This window comes from Culex quinquefasciatus, chromosome 3 (assembly GCF_015732765.1).
Source record: "Culex quinquefasciatus strain JHB chromosome 3, VPISU_Cqui_1.0_pri_paternal, whole genome shotgun sequence".
Taxonomy (NCBI): domain Eukaryota; kingdom Metazoa; phylum Arthropoda; class Insecta; order Diptera; family Culicidae; genus Culex; species Culex quinquefasciatus.
In genome coordinates, this window is record NC_051863.1 from 41,383,551 (window position 1) to 41,403,442 (window position 19,892).

General features: G+C 38.2%; 4 protein-coding genes across 4 annotated transcripts; 3 read left to right on the forward strand and 1 right to left on the reverse strand.

Moving 5' to 3' along the window:
• Positions 1-240: 240 nt before the first annotated feature.
• LOC6040299 (proteasome assembly chaperone 2) lies at positions 241-1,092 on the forward strand. Its single transcript, XM_001849674.2, has one exon. The coding sequence runs from the start codon at positions 322-324 to the stop codon at positions 1,048-1,050; it is 729 nt and encodes a 242-aa protein (XP_001849726.1). The 5' UTR covers positions 241-321; the 3' UTR covers positions 1,051-1,092.
• Positions 1,093-1,571: 479 nt separating this feature from the next.
• On the forward strand, positions 1,572-8,770 carry LOC6040297 (dnaJ homolog subfamily C member 17). The gene is made up of 2 exons (XM_001849673.2): positions 1,572-2,275; positions 8,214-8,770. Exons 1-2 carry the CDS (start codon positions 1,691-1,693, stop codon positions 8,544-8,546), a joined length of 918 nt encoding a protein of 305 aa, XP_001849725.2. The 5' UTR covers positions 1,572-1,690; the 3' UTR covers positions 8,547-8,770.
• On the reverse strand, positions 8,582-17,144 carry LOC6040296 (conserved oligomeric Golgi complex subunit 2). The gene is made up of 3 exons (XM_001849672.2): positions 16,918-17,144; positions 15,134-16,851; positions 8,582-9,109 (listed from the first exon to the last, which is right to left on the reverse strand). The coding sequence occupies exons 1-3, from the start codon at positions 16,993-16,995 to the stop codon at positions 8,785-8,787; spliced, it is 2,121 nt and encodes a 706-aa protein (XP_001849724.2). The 5' UTR covers positions 16,996-17,144; the 3' UTR covers positions 8,582-8,784.
• Positions 17,145-17,468: 324 nt separating this feature from the next.
• Positions 17,469-18,709, forward strand: LOC6040295. Its single transcript, XM_038264756.1, has 3 exons — positions 17,469-17,662; positions 17,725-18,121; positions 18,175-18,709. Exons 2-3 carry the CDS (start codon positions 17,890-17,892, stop codon positions 18,444-18,446), a joined length of 504 nt encoding a protein of 167 aa, XP_038120684.1. The 5' UTR covers positions 17,469-17,662; positions 17,725-17,889; the 3' UTR covers positions 18,447-18,709.
• Positions 18,710-19,892: the final 1,183 nt, after the last annotated feature.

Genomic DNA, 19,892 nt, shown 5'->3' on the forward strand with positions numbered 1-19,892 from the left:
AAGTGTAATGCTGTTTACCAGTGAACGTTTTACGCGGTGTTTAGAGAAACTCGGAAACTCCGCGTTTTTTCCGGGATAAATTCGGCTAAACCTGCCACTCTGCTCAATATCTGCGAAACAAAACATTATTACATATTTAACTACTGATGGCATGGCCAGCCTTGCACGGATGGGCCTTAAAGGGTTTTGTTTAAGGTGTGGTCACACTTTCCAAACAACTTTCTTTAAGGTTATGTTCCATCGAATCAAAACAAAAACACTTATCATCACCAGTGAACGATTCAAAAGTATCCGGACGTAAAACTAGTTTGTCCCGCAAAAATGTTCAAATTCACAAAGGAAATCCCCCTGTCCGGTTACACACTGGTCCTGCCGAGCGTTAGCGTCGGGAACGTGGCCCAGCTGGCGGTTGATCTGCTCATCGAGACCCTCAAGCTGGAAAAGGTTGGCCTGTTGTGGCACCCGGCACTGATTCCGATCGTGGGCCCACCGGCATACGACCACGACCAGGACAAGCTGACCACAACCGCAGAACTGTACGCCTGCACGGAACGCCGGCTGCTGGTTCTTCAGATCCGGGCTCCTTTGGTTGGTGCGCTGCAAGCGGAATTCCTCGACCGGTTGACGGATTTCGTGCGGGATCAAAGTCTCGCGGATGTCATCGTGTTGGCCAGCAGCTTCGCCCACGAGAACCACCGGGTTGGGGCACGGCCGTACAAGTACTTGACCAACGAAAAGTTTGGCACGAGTCACGGTGAGACGTTGGAGCGGTTGAAGTGGGACCCGCTGGACGGAACCGTTATCCACGGTGGAGGTTACGCCGCGAAGCTGTTGGAAGTTTGCACCGCCAAGGAGTTGGCATGCTTTACGCTGTTCAACTACGTGTCCGAGGGGGACAACACGCCGGATGCGGTGCAGCTGGTTTCGCTGCTGGACCAGCTGAAGCAGCCGCTTTTGCCACGGGAAGAGGACGGGATCAAGATTAAGCTGGCGATTCCGAGCTCGTGGAAGCATCTGTTTGGCAATGCGGCACCGGTTAATGTATATTGAGTGAGGTTGTGGGAATAAAGGACGTTCGGGTTGAAATTTTAACGAGTTTTTTTTATTGTCATTGGAAACTCCCCAAATTTTAAATAGTTCTTTAGATGAGAAACCGAAGAATACACTCAAACCCCGATGGTTTGACACCAACTGTTGTCAAACGAACGGGGTCACGTTTTAGTTTGACACCCCTTTTACACGGAGTTCACACACACTACCAAACTTTTGTTTTGATAGTGTGCGTGAGCGCCGTGTAAAAAGTGACAGTTCGTCACTTTTTAGTTTGACTTTGACCAACCAACGGGGTACAAACTAAAAAAGTGTCAAACGAAAAAGTGACCAACCACCGGGGGTTGAGTGTAAATCGAATTCGCAGGGTTTCCTAAAAAAAATTCAATTTTAGTCAGATTTTATTTTGACTCATTTCATGATCCAAAAACACACTGTGCGTTCACATTGAAGAAGTGTGCTTACGCCTGAACCTTTTCCCCTCTCCAAACTGTCATCCTGACAAACAGAAATGTCAACGTAAATGTTTGCAAACAACCAGTAAATCAACAACTCGAAACGATTTCCACCAAAATTTTGCCGGTTTAAACCCAAAGAAATTAAATTTTAACAAACAAATTGTGATTAAAACTCAACCACCATGGTGGACGTGAAAAAGTTCAGCGAAATCGACTTATACGGTCTGCTCGGCGCAGAGATCAGCGCCACCGAAGCGGAAATCCGCAAGGCGTACCGCAAAAAGGCCCTCCAATGCCATCCAGATAAAAACCCGGACAACCCCAAAGCCGCCGAACTTTTCCAGGAGCTCTCCAAAGCTTTGGAGATCCTATTGGACGCTTCCGCACGATCTGCGTACGACAAGCTGCTAAACGCCAAGAAGGCGGCCCAACTGAGGACACAACAGCTGGACAGCAAGCGGCAAAAGCTTAAGAATGACCTGGAAGAGCGGGAACGACGCGCGAGGGAGGCAGGTTCCGGGAAGGCATACAAGGTCAACAAGACGCCGGAAGAGCTCTTTCAGGAGGAGTTTGAACGGTTACGGAAGGAGGGCTCCAAGCTGATCGAGGAGGAGCAGGAACTGATGCGGCAGCAGCTGAGAGAGGAGCGGGATGAAATGCAAAAGGGAGGTGGTGGCAAGCCGAGCTGGGATTCGAGCCAGCACCGGATTAAGATCAAGTGGAAGGTTGAGAAGGGCGATGAGGCGAACAACGGGGGTTATTCGCAGGTATGTGTTCATAGATATTTAACATAATTTTCAATACAAGGGTTCATTTAATCACGGTATGGATAAAATTTGTCACCTTGAAGAAAAATAAAAAAATTAAGAGTTTAAAAGTTCAGTCATTCAACAATTCATAAAACACAAATTTAAAACATTTTAAATAATCTAAAAAACACATTAATTGTATTTTATTTTTTTCACATATTTTTGTATTTTTTGAAATTTTTAAGGACATTGAAAATTTAACAGTTAACGTATTAATTTTAATAAAATGCTTTTTTTCAATTTTTAGATATTTTTGTTTTTTATTTCATTTTAATTTTTTTGGTTTTTTTATTTTTTTATTTCGTGATTTTTTTTAAAAGATTTTTCGATACATATTTAAATTTTATACTTTTTTGAATTTCAATCTCTTTATGACTTTTTTGTTTCAATTGGTTTGTTTTCGATCTGGGTGCTGAAAAGACAGAATGCGTAACGTGATTGCCGAATGATCCCCACTGCTTCCCACCAATACAACTGCACTACAGCTGTAAACATAAACAGAGTAAAGGCTAAGTTCAAGCTCAAGCGTTACATATTTATTGCTGCTGAAGTGACTCGTTTTGAATCATTTTGGATCAGTTGATTTTAAAGTTTTCGCTAAAAAAATAAGTGCTTTGTGCTTCTTTGGTTCATAGACTAAACGATGGGCGACCAAAAGAGTCCTTTGTTTTCCACGTGACGAACAAGTGCGTCAGAATTTTGGATTTTTTTGAATCAGAAGAGCAACCGAATGGAAGTTTCGAGATTTATATCTTAGAAGCGCAGTGATAATATCGGGCTAAGTTTATTCAATATTATTTGTCTGGTGCCATTCATTATTATCAATAATTCGTCGCTAACATTTCAAAAATCGTCATAGACATACACTCAAACTCAGAAGTATCCCTCAAAAGGGTACTTTCAATCCTTAAAAAGGATACTTTCTATCCTTATTTAAAGTTCACCCGGCGTCACCCTTTTAAAATGGTATGTCAAATTCAGTACATTTTCGATACCCTTTTAAAGGGTGACGACGGATGAACTTGAAAAAAGGATACTTTTTACTTCGAGTGTAGGTTTTGCGTGAGACATAGCGCTCATTTAAATGTAAGCGACAAATTGTGCCAATCTCGATTTTAACCCTCTACTTAAAATTTGTTGATTTGTTATCCTCAAAGGTCGACGCCCTCGACTGTTTTATTCCTGACAAAATAAATTATAGATTGATTACAATACTTGTCACTTCTTGTATCATTTTTCAAACAGTAAATTGGTTCCGCTTTGACAGTTCTAAATTTAGGCCGATTTGCAGACCACTTTTCTGCACCCAGTTTTCGATTTTCTATTTTTTTTAATTCTGAACTTTTTTATTTTTTTCACATTTTTAAGTGTTTTTTTTTATTTTTTTTTGTTTTTTTAATGTTTTTAAAATTTTGATATTTTTTTAGTTTTTTAATTTAGTTTTTTTTTGGTTTTTGAATTTAGATTTTTAAAAATTTTACATTTTTTATGATTTTTTTTAAACCTTAAATTTTAGCTAAGTTTTCATAAAGGCTATGTTTATGACACTTTTTGAAATGTCGGCGACGAATTTTTGGAATTTTAATATTTTATCTGTATTCTTTTTTTGAATTTTGTTTTTTTTTCAATGTATTAATTTTTCATTTTTTTATTTTTTTTACCTTTTTTTCCTTTTCTACAAAAGAAAGGCTGAGGGTTTGCTTTTAGAAAAACGCTTTTCTCAAAAATCTTTAAAAAAAATCGTGCACGGCGGGGAATCGTCCCAGAAAAAAAATCCAATGACTAGTTTGAAGGTTTGGATGCGCACTTTCGATTGAATTTTGGCCCGAAACCTGAAATACTTGTGCGATGTCTGTATCCGCTTTTTTCCAAAATTTATTTCCAGAGATATAGCCATATTAGAGTTTTACGTTTTATTTTTTAATATTTTAACTTTTTTGGTTTTATACAGAATCGTATACTGAACATCAAATTCGAAGTCCCGGCTCGTTCTCGCTCGAAAGATCGACAAGTCGCCAAGTCGAAACATAAACTCCAGCACATTTACGCTTGCGCGTTTTACGCTACGCGTGAAAGTGTTCTTTCTGGCTTCTCATAATAGATCGACAATGTGCAATATCAATACATACACATCAAATTTTTTTTTGCTGAAAATCAGTAAAGTATGACTGAATTTTCAATCTACTGAAATTTCAGTAAACGATGATTCAGTAATTTAGATTTTACTGAATTCTCAGTTAACTGATGTTTGTCACTTTGACAGATGATTAACTGAAATTTCAGTAAAATGGTTGTCAAAACAACTGAAATTTCAGCAAAAGAAAAGTCAGATTATTTTACTGAAAATTCAGTAATTTTTTTGTAGCAGTTTGAGAGATCATTTGCTGAAGATTCAGCAATCATTGCTGGTATTTCAGTTATCAAAATTTGATTTTGACTGTTATAAATTCATTTATTTCATCAATCGTCCAAACCTGAAAAACAGGTGGTTAGCATCGAGGCATTTGTTATTTACATTTTTCTTACCTTTGCCGGGGCCGTGGTGTAGGGGTAAGCGTGATTGCCTCTCACCCAGTCGGCCTGGGTTCGATCCCAGAAGGTCCCGGTGGCAAATTTCGAGACGAGATTTGTCTGATCACGCCTTCCGTCGGACGGGAAGTAAATGTTGGCCCCGTACTAACCTAAAAAAGGTTAGGTCGTTAGCTCAGTCCAGGTGTAGGAGTCGTCTCCCTGGGTCCTGTCCTGGTGGAGTCGCTGGTAGGCAGTTGGACTAACAATCCAAAGGTCGTCAGTTCGAATCCCGGGGTGGATGGAAGCTAAGGTGTAAAAAGAGGTTTGCAATTGCCTCAACAATCAAGCCTTCGGACACCTAGTTTCGAGTAGGAATCTCGCAATCGAGAACGCCAAGGCAATGCTGTAGAGCGAATAATTTGATTTTTTTTTACCTTTGTTTCTAAAGATCACAATATACAAAATTAAAACAAAAAAACAACACTTTTGAAAGAGGATTTTCTCTCGGCAACATCAAAACAATAAGTCAGAACTCAGAAGTGACATTTCAGTTTGACAGATATGCAGTTACCGATTTTTCAGTAATGTTTTTGTTTTTTACCGAATTTCAGCAAATGTGATGATTACTGAATCGCATTCAGTTATTTATTTTACTGAAATGGCAACCCAAAATTTGCTGTGTATTTTTTTAGTTAATCATAGACTAACATTAAAGACTGAGTACCCTTGATTTTATTTTTTAATATTTTTTTTTTTTAATTAAATATAATTATTTTGCGACCCATAATGTACCTCTGAAATAAAAAAAAGTGGCATTAGAGGTTTAGCCTAAAAAGATCCGAAACTTTAGGTCAAATTCTCACTGGGTGGTATCATTATGTTTCTGAAAATTTAATTGCACCAATATATTTGTCGGAGTTTCATCATTTTGTAAGAAAGGCTCTATTTCACCTCTGGTGATATAAAATCGGGTTTTTATTTTTTTGTTTCTTTATTTTTTAAATCCAAAAATTTTTATTATTCGGTTTTCTTTTATTTTTGAATCGTCACCTTTAAATTTTTTAAAAATTCAGATTTTATTTATTTTTTTTAATTTTAAAACATATTTATGTTTTTGAATGTATCTTTTTATATGCTTTGCATTATTTCTATTTATTTAATCTTTAGATTTTTGTTTTAATTTTATATTTAATAACATAAAAAAACCAAGTCATCAAAAATTTTACTAATTACAGAATGTTTTGTCACAGATTTTTCGGTAATAAGGCATTCTAGGCCCAGTGAAAAAAATATAATTTAACTCAAAAATGATGAACTTCTCGTCACAGTGTCCTGATGCAAACAATAATCGAGCTCGAGCTGTCGCAGCCCTGCGAAGTATGTTGGCTGACATATCGGGCGGTCAGTTAAAAAAACCAGCTAGAAGTCGCCTGACAAAAAACTTTTGCTAGAAAGAGATAGGAAACCTGATGCAAACAATCGTCTAGCTGTAATGTAAACATACTTTGAATGTATTGGTAAATTTCTGACTAGAAAGCCTTATGTAGTAAATTTCAAAGTATAAACGCTATAAAAAAAAGAAAACACACAAACACACATTTCTGGAGTTTTTTTTTTTTAAATAAGTCCAATAAACCAAATTTTCAGTTTTTGCTTTTTGGGTGTTTTTAACACACCTGACTCATGGCGGTTTCTAAAACACCTAAAAAGCAATAACTGGAAATTTGTTTTATTGGACCTTTTCAAAAAAAAAAGGTTGGTTCATTTTTCGAGTGATATAATAAGCCTTTCCTCAGTAACGTGAGGAAGGCAAAAAATTACTAAATACCGTTTACATTGAAAAAAGCTAAAATTGTAATAATTTTCGATGTGAGTTTGCAAAATTTTGAATACGTTTTGAATTCATAAAAAAAATTAAATAAAAATACTCAAATTTTCACAAGTTTCCGATTTTTTTTTGATAAAACGCTGAAATGTTTATAAATGGCAATCAAACAAAGTGAAATTGTGCTTAATTTTTATTTTTACTTAATAATAGTTTTTTTTTGCAAAATACTCAGATTTTCAGAAAATGTTATATTAGTAAAGTACCGAAATTATTTTAAATTTTAATATTTTTGAAAAAATACGTTTTTATTTATATTTTTCATTATACAAGCATTATACAAGAAGTTAAAAAATCACTCTGTTCGAAAACCATGTTGTAAATTATGTACTTTCTAGTATTTTCGATGAAAAAAACACGATATTTTGTGAAATTTTGAGTATTTTATAATAAAAAAAAACTCTATAAGGGAAAATGCATACAAAATTTTGCTTCGATTCATACGGAAAAACGGAACGGAATCGACGTAACACCTTATAATGTGGCCCTCTTAAACCTTGCGGTTTCGTCAACGGATCCACAGTTGTGTATCGTTCTTTTTGCGACAAGACTCCGCCTCCCGGGTCTCCTAAGTGTGAAGGTATGGCACGGGGAGAGGGCACCGAATACCTATATTTTTACACTTAGAATTTTTTGCGTCCGCCTCGGGATTCGAACCAGCGACCTCTGGATTGTGATTCCAGCGCGCGGTCCGATTGATCCACACAGGCAGACATACTCATGCTCGATTCATACTCATGCTGCAAAATATGAAAATTAATTATTTCCAAAAAAATACAACATTTTGAAAAAGAATAGTTTTTTTGAAAAAAGAAGATATTTTATGTAAATATTAGTATATTACAAATTGTTTTTAATGAAATGAAATGAAAGTGTGCACGCTTTTCTTGATACTTGGCCGCGATTAAAAAAAAATGTAGTCCGTACGGTATTTTGTGAAAATTTGAGTACACTCAAACCCCGATGGTTTGACACCAACTGTTGTCAAACGAATGAGGTTTCTTTTCAGTTTGACACCTCTTTTTCATGGAGTTTACACACACTATCAAATGTTTGTTTTGATAGTGTGCGTGAGCGCCGTGTAAAACGTGACAGTTCATCACTTTTTAGTTTGACTTTGGAAGGCAAAACATTTATAAAAGTGAAAAATCTTAGAAAAAGCAGTTTTCTAACAGACTTTTAACAATGGCAAAATTATTTTACTATTGAAACAGTTCAATTTTTAGAAGTGCTTTCAAAATGCTGAAAATTTGCATGCGAAATGAGCGCTTTACTTACACCGAGAAGAAGGTCAAGTACGTAGAAAATTGGCCAATAAATAAGCGTTTCCCTAACACGGAAGTAAACTTCTAGGACCTAGAATGCATACAATTTTGACAGAACTTAACATTTACAACCCGTTAACTATTTTTTTCTTTTGAAAACACCATTTGAAAAAAAAAATCATTGAATAATCAAAACATTAATAATTTCAAAAATGATTCCTCATTCTGTTCCCAGGAGGTCCTCCAAAAATTCCTCTCCAAGTACGGCGACATCAACGTACTCGTGATGAGCCCCAAAAAGAGCGGCAGCGCCCTGGTCGAATTCCGCACCCAGGAAGCGGCCGAGATGGCGGTCAGCTACGAACAGGGCCGCCTGGACAACCCCTGCAAGCTCGAGTGGATCGGAGAAGCTCCGAAGGGGGCGAAAAAAGCGGGATCGACTTCCGGCAGCACGATAACCGATCGGGACTACGAGAGTTTGGTGCTGCGACAACTTCGCCAAGCCGAGGAACGAAAGCGGCTGATCGAGCAGATGATGCGGGACGAAGCGGCGGAAGAGGGCGAGTGATAGCGAGTCAGGATTGAAATTCTTGCGTAACTTTAGTTTATCACTTTCTTTTCTTGTAGTTATAATTGTGTTTCCTTCGTTTTGGTAGATAATTTTTACAATTTAATTTTAGTTTCACTTGCAAACTACTAAAAACTGTTTTTGCCGGACGAATCGCGCTGCGATCGCGATCAAATGCGATTCTTTAAAATACAGAAACAATTGAAAAAAAAAAAAAAACAAAAGTCCAACTAAACACTCACTGCTGCTGCTGGTTTCCGCCTATCCGAATTTTGGTCGCGTCCTCCACAAGCTGGATAAGCTCCGGTAGCTTTTCAATTTCACCCCGCGCCAGTCCGGATCGTTCGAGTTCCTGCACGTAGTGAATCACGTCCACCTGCAGCTGCAGCCGGATCTTGTCGTCGTCGGACATAGAAGTGGTGCTGCTGCTACTGTTGTTGGTATTACTTGCAGGTGTCACGCCGGTTGGGTTGGCGTTGCGATCGCGCAGGTTCTTTAGCCGGCGCAGCGATTCTTCCGTCTTTTGGACCGAGACGAGAACTTCGTCGACCGCTTGGTAGTAACTGGAAACGGGAAAGGAAGGGGGAATTGAGAATCGGTTAGTTTTGTTATTTCATAACAAAAGAAAAAAGATGAAACGGGCGATTTAAACTTTGGAAAATATTTGCAACGGTCTAACTGAACTCTGCATAGGAATATTCGGATAAACGAATTTCAGGGTTGTTACGGGAAAGTCGAAAAATAATCCGCGCCGACCGAAACCTCAAAATAAAAAAATGAAACTCGTTGGAATGAAAGCTAAAATTCCATTTAAAAATACCTCAAGAGACGTCAAAAAAAGTGTCACTAAAAAAAATCTTTTTTGCAAATCAGAGGGACACTACAATAATTTTGACCAATATAAAAAAATAGAAAAATATAAACCAATATAAACAAAATTAAAATATCTAATAAATGAAATTTTACTTCAAAAAAAATTAGCTCAAATAAAAACAAAATCTAAAATTTAGTATGATTGAATTTTAGATTTCGGAATTCTAAAAATTCATAATCTATGAATTTTAATACAGATTGTATTCCAAATTCCTCACTAAAATTTCATTCCGAAACAAATTGCATTTCCAATAATTGAAATATTTTCTTATAAAAAACTAAGAATTTAAGAATTTAAAAATTTAAGTATTTAAGAATTTAAGTATTTAAATATTTAAGAATTTAAGAATTTAAGAATTTAAGAATTTAAGAATTTAAGAATTTAAGAATTTAAGAATTTAAGAATTTAAGAATTTAAGAATTTAAGAATTTAAGAATTTAAGAATTTAAGAATTTAAGAATTTAAGAATTTAAGAATTTAAGAATTTAAGAATTTAAGAATTTAAGAATTTAAGAATTTAAGAATTTAAGAATTTAAGAATTTAAGAATTTAAGAATTTAAGAATTTTAGAATTTAAGAATTTAAGAATTTAAGAATTTCAGAATTTCAGAATTTCAGAATTTAAGAATTTAAGAATTTAAGAATTTAAGAATTTAAAATTTATTTGAGATTTTTTAGAATTCCGTTTTTTTGTTTTCAAAATTGTTTTAAATTTAATATGTTTTAGTTTTTAAATTTCGATTTTATTTAATTTGTTTTTTTTTTTATTCTGATTCTTTTTTAATTTTGAATTTTTCTTCAAATTTTGATTTTTTGATTTTTTAGTTTTTTGGAGTTTTGAATTTCAGATTATTAAAATTCTCAATTTAGAAATTTCGGTTTTAATTCCAATTTGAAAATCGAAATTTTTTTAATCTGAATTTTAAACATTTTTAATAAAAAAACTATTAAAATATAAAAAAGCTTCGAATTTTTGAAATTTGAATTTTGAATAGTGGAGCATTAATTTTTGAATGTTCATATCTTTTTTTTTTCGTCAAGAATGTTTAAATTTAGAAAAATATTTCTACGGGTAAATCCCATCTGAAATTCAAAGGCAAATTGAATATATCCACTATAAAATTATAAATAAATAAGATTAAAAAACATTACTCAAAAGAAATTACATATTCCGAGCCGGATATATTAAGAAATGAGTTAAGTGTAGTTATAATTTTATTTAAGAAATTCTCAACTATACATTTAAAAAATGATCTCTACATAATCTTCATCTTAACTTTTCGACGGTTCGTATTAAGAAAATACAAACAAACATTTTCAGAAAAAAATCTATTAATAAGAAATTGAAATTGCACTCCATGGAAAAAAATAAATTCTCGAAATTCTTGATAATATTTTTCTTAATAACTTCAAAGTAACTCTATCTATTTATCTATTTATTTATCAAAATTGCCATCCGCGCCTGAGCAAAATTAGTCAGCAAATCCGCGCCAAATCCGCGCCGTCCGTAACAACCCTGGAATTTAAGATTACTCGACTCTTTTTGAAATTTTGATAGTTTCAAAAATTTAATAAATATATTGTTTGAATTATATTTCAATTTTGGACCTCACGAATTCCTAAAATTTAAATGTCTGAGATTTGTAATTTTTAAATGCTTAAAACAATATTTTTTTGTAATTTTCTGATTCTAAACCTTTCGGAAGTCGCGTTTTTCGGCTGTTCTTACAAACGGTGCACAAAGTACACTAGCCAGGGGAAAAATACCCTTTTTCAGCCCATTTCTATAATCGGCTTATGAGAACTTTGATCATGAATTACAGCTTTTATAAAGTGTGGTTGATAATAAATATCTCAATTGCTCAAATAAAAGTGAGCAAGCAACATTTTATTGTTTGTTTATCTAAAAATTAGATTCAAGATGGCAGCCAAAATGGCGGTGATAATTTGCATTTCACAGAATTAAAATTTTATGATAAAAAATAAGACAAAAAAACGACAATAGCTTTTTTTCTATCATGAAGCCCCTTCTGATAATCAGCTCTGAACTGTGCTTTAAATTTTTTTTTTCAATACATACACTCAACCCCCGGTGGTTGGTCACTTTTTCGTTTGACACTTTTTTAGTTTGTACCCCGTTGGTTGGTCAAAGTCAAACTAAAAAGTGACGAACTGTTACTTTTTACACGGCGCTCACGCACACTATCAAAACACACGTTTAGAAGTGTGTGTGAACTCCGTGTAAAAGGGGTGTCAAACTAAAACGTGACCCCGTTCGTTTGACAACAGTTGGTGTCAAACCATCGGGGTTTGAGTGTATAAGATTTTTTGTAAATTGCTTGATCTTTGAACTTTTGAATGTTTAACCTTTAAAGTTTTACATTATAAAATATAAATAATTTAAATATCTACTTATTTTTTTATCTTTCGATTTTTCATCATTTTTTAACATAACATTTTTAAAATTTCGGAAATGTAAAATTTTTTGGATCTAAAACTTTTAAAATTTGAAATTTAAATAAATTTAATTTATGAAGTTTTATGGCTTTAATCTAATCTAATCTAATCTAATCTAATCTAACACAAACGCAGCCAGTCCGATGAAAGCATGCTGGAAAGTCTTGTGATTAGATTACGCCCCAAGCACTTTTCTTGTCAATATTAATAATTGCAATACATTCGAGATCACCCGAAAATGTAATACAAAAATTAAAGCGGCCAGCCCTACTGCGTTGTGTTTACCGCAGAGAGGATTCTGTGAACGAATCACATTCCACAGAATCTACAGGGGAGGAAGGATGCGTGGACATACCGTACCAAACGCTCCGGATCAGTTAGGTGTGGTGTGTTAGTGTAAATTTGGCAGATAATTATATTTTTAGGGAGGAAGTGGAATTGGGCAAAATGGGATAAAGGAAAGGGAAAGTGAGGAAGGGGTAGGAGGGCTATTGAATTTATAATATAATAATATAAGGGAATATAATCATTTAGCAAATAATGATGGAAAGCTCTCACCAAGAATCAGCAAATCTTAAAATGTTCGAAAGATACAGCCAGATTGTGTCCCAACCTGCAGCTCCTAAGTTCTTAGGAGCCGCCAAACCGGCCGCATCAAATCAGCCAAGATTTCCTCGTCATCTGCGCGATTGAGGCTCTATACCAGGTCAGCGACGTCTTCCCGGACATGCAGCAACGCAACGCGAATCCCAGATATCTCCACCATCTCCACCTTGTCCACTGCCACTCACAAGTTCGTCTAGAACTAGCCGATAAGAATTTGACGGAAATCCTCAGAAGACGAAAAAAAAACGCGGAGCGAAAAATCAAACAAACCGGACGCGACCATAGCTTACTGCGATCCCCCTTATGAAGTTTTATGGCTTTAAGTATTAAACTTATTTGAATCTTTTAATGTTTGCATTTTTATTTTTTAATGTATACATAAAACTTTTCGAATTCCAAATTTTGAAATATTTTGATTTTAAAATTTATAATGCTTTGCATTTTGAAGTTTTAATTTTAACCTTTTTGCCTTCCTCACCTTACTGAACTCCACCTAGAAAAATAAACTTCCTAATTTAACCTCATAGACCCACCTTCATATCGTCTCAGAATCAACTTTTTTAAATTACTTGCAACGGCTTAAGTTTTAATTTCGAAAAATTATTATTTTTATACTTTTATATTTTTGAATTTTAAATTTGATTGAATTAATAAATTTAGTACTTTTTGTCATGTTTTGCAATTTTTGATTTTATTTTTCAACTTTTAATAATTAATATCTGATTTTTTTAATTTTTCAGTTTTAGAATCTTTGTGTTTTCGACATTGTTGTTTTGAAATTGGTGAATATCTGGATATCTGGATCGCAAAAATTGTTCAACTTTTTTTTTCGATGTAAAATCAAATCTGCTATCAAAAAGTACTTTGGTGGAATTTTCAAAAAAAATTCCCGTTTTGAAAAAAAAAAATTTTTTTTTGAAGAGCTGAGAAAATTCTCTAAACACTCAAACCCCGATTGTTTGACACCAACTGATGTCAAACGAACGGGGTCACTTTTTAGTTTGACACCCCTTTTACACGGAGTTCACACACACATTATCAAACGTTGGTTTTGATAGTGTGCGTGAGCGCCATATAAAAAGTGACAGTTCGTCACTTTTTAGTTTGACTTTGACCAACCAACGGGGTACATACAAACAAAAAAAAAGTGTCAAACGAAAAAGTGACCAACCACCGAGGGTTGATTGTATTTTGCTTTTTTTTTTTTGAAGGGTCTTATCAACCCCTTAGTATGAAACATTCGTGAAATTTTGCGATCTTTTTGAAAACAATTTTTTAAAAATATTGTTTTCGGAAAGCTCGGAAAATTTTACGAATGTTTCATATTTTAACATTGTAAATCGGACGATTAGTTGCTGAGATATCGACATTAGAAAATGGGGGGTTGTTTGGGTGAGACTAAGAAAACATCAATTTTCCTGTTTTTAAACCTTTGTATGGAAAATTGATTTAAAAAAAATTGGCGATCAATAATTCGAATTAAAAAAAAAGTTTAAAGATTTTTACACAACCTAGAAATTTCTGAAAAGTTGGCATTTGATGTTCCTTAAAAAACATAAAAAAAGTGTTTTTTTTTGCAAATCTAGTTTTAGTGACTAAAAGTAAAAAAAAAAATCAGCAATTTAGTTTTTTAACCGTGTATCATTGTTTTTCAGTGTAGTCCTTATCCTTATCCTTTGCCGAAGACACCAAATCGGTCAAAAAATTCCTTCAAATGATACAGATTTTTGAATTTTCTTACATCGTTTTTGTATGGACAGCTGCATAAATTTGTATGGAAAATTATATGGACAAACTAATGATGCAAAATGGCTTCTTTCGGCATACCAAAGGCACCAAAAAAGTTTCAGCCGGATTAAAAAATTACAAAAATTAAAAAATCGAAATTAATCTTTTTTTTTAATTTTTGTAATTTGTTAATCCGGCTGAAACTTTTATGGTATATTCTCGGGTGAGTTTTCAAAAAGCCGTAAGAGCCACCGTGACCTCCGACACTAATTTTCGTTTTTCTTCAAAATGAAACAATATTTCATTTGTTTTTAATTTAGGACACTTGAAGGACGTGTAGATGAACAATCTCAAGCATTTTTGTAATTGGTTAATTGTAAGTAGGTCGAATATCGATGCAAAAAGGGCTTTGTTTACCAATGGCTCTTACGGCTTTTTGAAAACTCACCCGAGATATATTTTAATTTTTTTTAAATCAATACTAAAATTTTAAAAAGGCCAAACATTCAATATCACGGCATTTATTTTTTTTTGTGAAATTTTTGAAGAGGGCTAAAAAGTTTTATTTTTTTCTATTTAACACAAAAACGTTTTTTTATTAGAATTTGGCAGTTCTGCTCCAGGTTGTTACATTTGCAATTCAGAGATTAGGAGAACCTTTCAACAGATAGTTTGGAAGGAAGTGGAGGAAGATCTGAAAAGTGTGGGGGTTCTGAGTTAGATGGAAACGCATCTGGAGAAAACTCATGACCCGGAGGTTGTCCAAGCCATAAAAATAAAGTAAAGTAAAGTAAATTAAATCATACTAAGAGACTTTAACAAAAGTGGTTACTGAAGTGATTTTATAACTGAATTACCAAAGAGCAGAACCATAAAATCCTCGATGAAGAAAAACTGATTAAATAACTAACTTTCTACTCACTTCAACGTCAAGCTCGCGTACACTCCCGCCAGAAACTCCTTCAACCGCTCCGCCCCAATCAGCTCGGCGTACCGCTCACGAAACGTCCCCACGGGTGCGACCATCTGTTCCATGTACTGACAACACCGGCTCGGCACTTCCCTCCCAGTTTTCCTGTACAGCCGCGGAATGTCCGAAACCTGCTTGAGGTGGGGAATCGCAGCCTGGACCAGCTCCTGCACGACGAGCGTTTGTAGACGGTTTAGCTTGGTCGTCAGGGAGGAACGGTTGTCGAAGAATAGTTCGTCGAGGGAGGATTGGGGGAGGGTAAGGGAGGGCGGGGATTTTGAGTGGATGATGTTGACGATTTGGGGGATTTTGCGTGAGAGGTTCGTGATGTCGGAGAAGAGGGTGGCGAGCAGTTTGAGCTTGAGGGAGGGGTCCTCAGGGGGAGAGGTGATGGCCGTGTCGATCCAGGTCGTGGTGCGGGAGAGAAGTTGCAGGGTTAGCTTGAGAAAGCGGTGAAATAGTTGGGGCAGGTAGATTCCGTCCTGCCAGCAGCTGGAAATGCAGGTTAGGGCGACGGAGAATTGAAGCAGGTTGAACTGGGCGGGGCTGATTTGCTGGGTGGTGAATTTGGGTGCGTCTAGCTCGCGGCCGCAGGCTTTCTCCAGGTTGGATCCGATCTCCTGGAAGCGGATTTGGAAGTAGACTGGGAGGTTCCACCGCACCTGGAAACTCTTGTATTGCGGGTGCGCCTTGAAGGCGGCGATTTCCGACGGATCTTCGATGATGAGCTCGATTCGTTCGAGGAATTCCAGCGTGCACTTGTACTTTTGGTAGAAGGACTCGGGGTTGCCGGGCGCGAAGATTGACGACATGTTGGTCTCCATCCGTCGCTCGACCTCCGTCCAGAAGCTGTGCACGATAAAGTTGTACCCTTTGACTTTGCCATTTTTCTTCGTTAGCGCGAGCAGGTTCTTCATGTTGAGCGAAATAAAGTCCAGAATTTGGTTGTAGATTCCAGTAAGGCCTTGAGGCGAGTTCTGCAGGCCACTCTCGGACACGACCCGACCCATGTAGGGAGACACGATTTCCGTCTTGAAGACTTCCTCCGCCGTTCCACACTCGTCCAAGGTGCAATAAATCCGGAGACACCGCTCCAACCCGTCCAAATCGTTCTGCTTCAGCGTCCGCAGGAAATATCCCTTAATCTGAGCCAACAAACTCGCTTTCAACTCTTCCGACTTATTCAACTGATCCTGGTTCAAAAACTCGCTGCAGAACTTGATGTTAAACTGCAACTGAATCGATTCCAGTGCCGCCCTCTCCAACAAGGTCGGATTGATCTCTTCCACCGCCGCCGGCCTCAACAAACTCTCCAACTTGACCAGCGCGCCATGCACCTTCCCCAAACTCTGCAAGCCTTTCTTGTACCCCCGCAGCGCCTTCTTCTGCTCCAAACAGTCCGAAATGTCGCCCATCGTGCCCTCCAACGCGTCCCGAACCGCCACAATCTCCTCCCGCAGCTTCTCCAGCGGCCCACCAATCCCGCCAATCTGCTGATCCAACCCGATCAAATTCGCCGACAAATCCACGAAATCCGCATAATCCTGGTTGATCAACTCGATCATCGCCGAACGCAGCACCTTCAAGTAAACCCCCAAATCATCCCGGATGATCTCCAAACTACCGGCGTTCCGATTCTCGTGCAGGAACTCGTCCACCGAAAAGGTTTTCTACGAAAGCAAAAAGATCCAAAATAAGTTCAACATTCCCCCTCAACCAAATCCAACTCCTCCGACCTTCATAAACTCGTTCTTGTCGAAGCAAAGCTCGGCGGGGCCGGCCGGCAAGCTGAACAGATCCCGTCCGGTGGACATGGCGGCACTCGACGCGGACAACGCACTCAACTGTAGTTTTTTTTTACGAATTATTTAGCATTTTTTTTCGTTTTCGCTGGATAAGAAAACTTGCGGAAAGAATCTTCACTTTTCTGCGGCTGCTGTTTTGACGTGACTGACACATCACCCATCATCGTCATCGCTGATGGTGAAAAGTAATCGTCATCGGGTTTTGCGGCTGTCATCAGCAGTGTTGCACAAATTTATTGTTTTTATGGGGGTAGGAATGTGGAAAGACACGGTGGGATAAAACAAAAAAAAAACTTTAATTCTTTACAGGAGCACAAAAGGCATATTGCGCGTATTCCCGAAAATGATACACGGAGAATCAGCATTACACTTTTTGCAGTTCGATTTTACACCACCGACTAGTTTCAACCCTCGAACTGAAAAAGGTGTAAAATGCGAACTGCAAAAAGTGTAAAAGTTACATCTTTTCCAGTTCAGGGGTCCGAACTGCAAAAGGTGTAACTTTTGGACTTAGAAAATTTTTAAAGAATCTGCGGAATTATTTCACCCGCTGTCAAATCGGGACTTAGTGTTTTTTAGAAGCTGGCGGTCAGTACTGCCGGAACACTTGGCCAATCTGGTCCCGGTAGCGGCGGTTTCCCCACGCTCAGCAACCCACCCAAATCGGCGGTGTCCCGTAAGATCCTTTTCCTCAGGAGCGCTGAAGAATTCGCTTTAAACCCTTGTTGACATTTTCAGGCCCCAGCTCGGCAGGGTCTCTGCTGAACAAATCGCGGAAAGACTTTTTCGAGCACAAAATCACACTTCCGGCTGGCGGCGGATCTACCACGAACATTGTGCGCATCGACGGTCGGTAGCATAGCAAGTGGAGTGCCGTCGTCAAACGGCTCGAGCGCAACTCCAATGACGAAGAGGAGGAGGATGGAGAATTTGACGATGCCGGAAACGGAAGGAAACCGTCGAAGAATATGGCCTCGAAGGTCACGCCCAAGAATATCGAGGCGCTTGGGAAGAAGAGTGACAGTTTCGGCGGCGGCGGTGGTTCAATCTTTTCGCGGCTGGGCGAGAAGAGCAACCGAAAAGAGAAAGCAGAGTGACGAAGCGCCCGCCGGGATACTGATAAAGTCCCCGATAAGTGTTGATGATTTGGTCAAAAGGGCTGCCTCACTAACGTTTAAACTTTTTCAGCAACAATCCACCCGCCAACTCCCTCCCAAATCCAGAATGTCATTCCGGTGAAGAAGATCCCTGCCAAGGAGGTCACGGCAGGTGACGAACAGTTGCTCTTCTCGCGACGGCGCAGCTTTGACCGCATGAACTCGGACGGTAAGGCGGCCAAATCCGTATCCTTCTCGAAGGAGGACGAAGTGCTCGAAATCGAATCCTGTCCCAAGGATTCATTAGCTCCCAGGCCCGGATGCGCTTCCAGGATCGGGAACTCCCGGTACGGGCACGTCTAGGTGGCGGTGGCGCTCTTATCCAAGCCGGGAAACGTCGACCGCACTTCCCAAAATAAACAGCCAACGGCGGTGTTGAACTCCGGGTCCTCATCAGGAACAACTGATGGCTTCCTCTTGCTCCCCCCAACCTGTTGTGGCAACTAATATGCTTCAACAATCAACTCGGAACATCCGTCAGGACCTGTGGATCCGGATGGGCATTGCCAAGAGGCCACGGCCACTCCCTGCAACAAAAATTACGCCATGACCTGGGAGCAGAGTGTGTCAACTTGAATTTCAGCAGAAATATCAATTTCTCTATTGTGGAATGGATAAAACAATTGTAAACAATTTAGAATATAATAAAAAAATATTTGATGTGCCAGTTTTTATTGCAATTTAATAATCAATAAATAAAAATCCGAAACAAAATGAAAATACGCCCGTGTATACGGAGGATCGGCATTACACGAAATCGAGTTCGATTACACGAAATTCAGTTCAGGTACGATTACATACTTTCGTGTAACAGGGGTCGAACTGGATTTCGTGTAAAATTGAAATTGAAACATTTCACCCGTTTCACCGGTTGGGAAATTGCATACATGCGGGCGTATTTTCATTTTGTTTCGGATTTTTATTTATTGATTATTAAATTGCAATAAACTGGCACATCAAATATTTTATTATATTCTAAATTGTTTACAATTGTTTTATCCATTCCACAATAGAAATTGATATTTCTGCTGAAATTCAAGTTGACACACTCTGCTCCCAGGTCATGGCGTAATTTGTTGCAGGGAGTGGTGGCAATGCCCATCCGGATCCACAGGTCCTGACGGATGTTCCGAGTTGATTGTTGAAGCATATTAGTTGCCACAACAGGTTGGGGAGCAAGAGGAAGCCATCAGTTGTTCCTGATGAGGACCCGAGTTCAACACCGCCGTTGGCTGTTTATTTTGGGAAGTGCGGTCGACGTTTCCGGCTTGGATAAGAGCGCCACCGCCACCTAGACGTGCCCGTACCGGGAGTTCCCGATCCTGAAGCGCATCCGGCTGGGAGCAATGAATCTTGGGACAGGATTCGATTTCGAGCACTTCGTCCTCCTTCGAGAAGGATACGGATTTGGCCGCCTTACCGTCCGAGTTCATGCGGTCAAAGCTGCGCCGTCGCGAAGAGCAACTGTTCGTCACCTGCCGTGACCTCCTTGGCAGGGATCTTCTTCGCCGGAATGACATTCTGGATTTGGGAGGAGTTGGCGGGTGGATTGTTGCTGAAAAGTTTAAACGTTAGTGAGGCAGCCCTTTGACCAAATCATCAACACTTATCGGGGACTTTATCAGTATCCCGGCGGGCGCTTCGTCACTCTGCTTTCTCTTTTCGGTTGCTCTTCTCGCCCAGCCGCGAAAAGATTGAACCACCGCCGCCGCCGAAACTGTCACTCTTCTTCCCAAGCGCCTCGATATT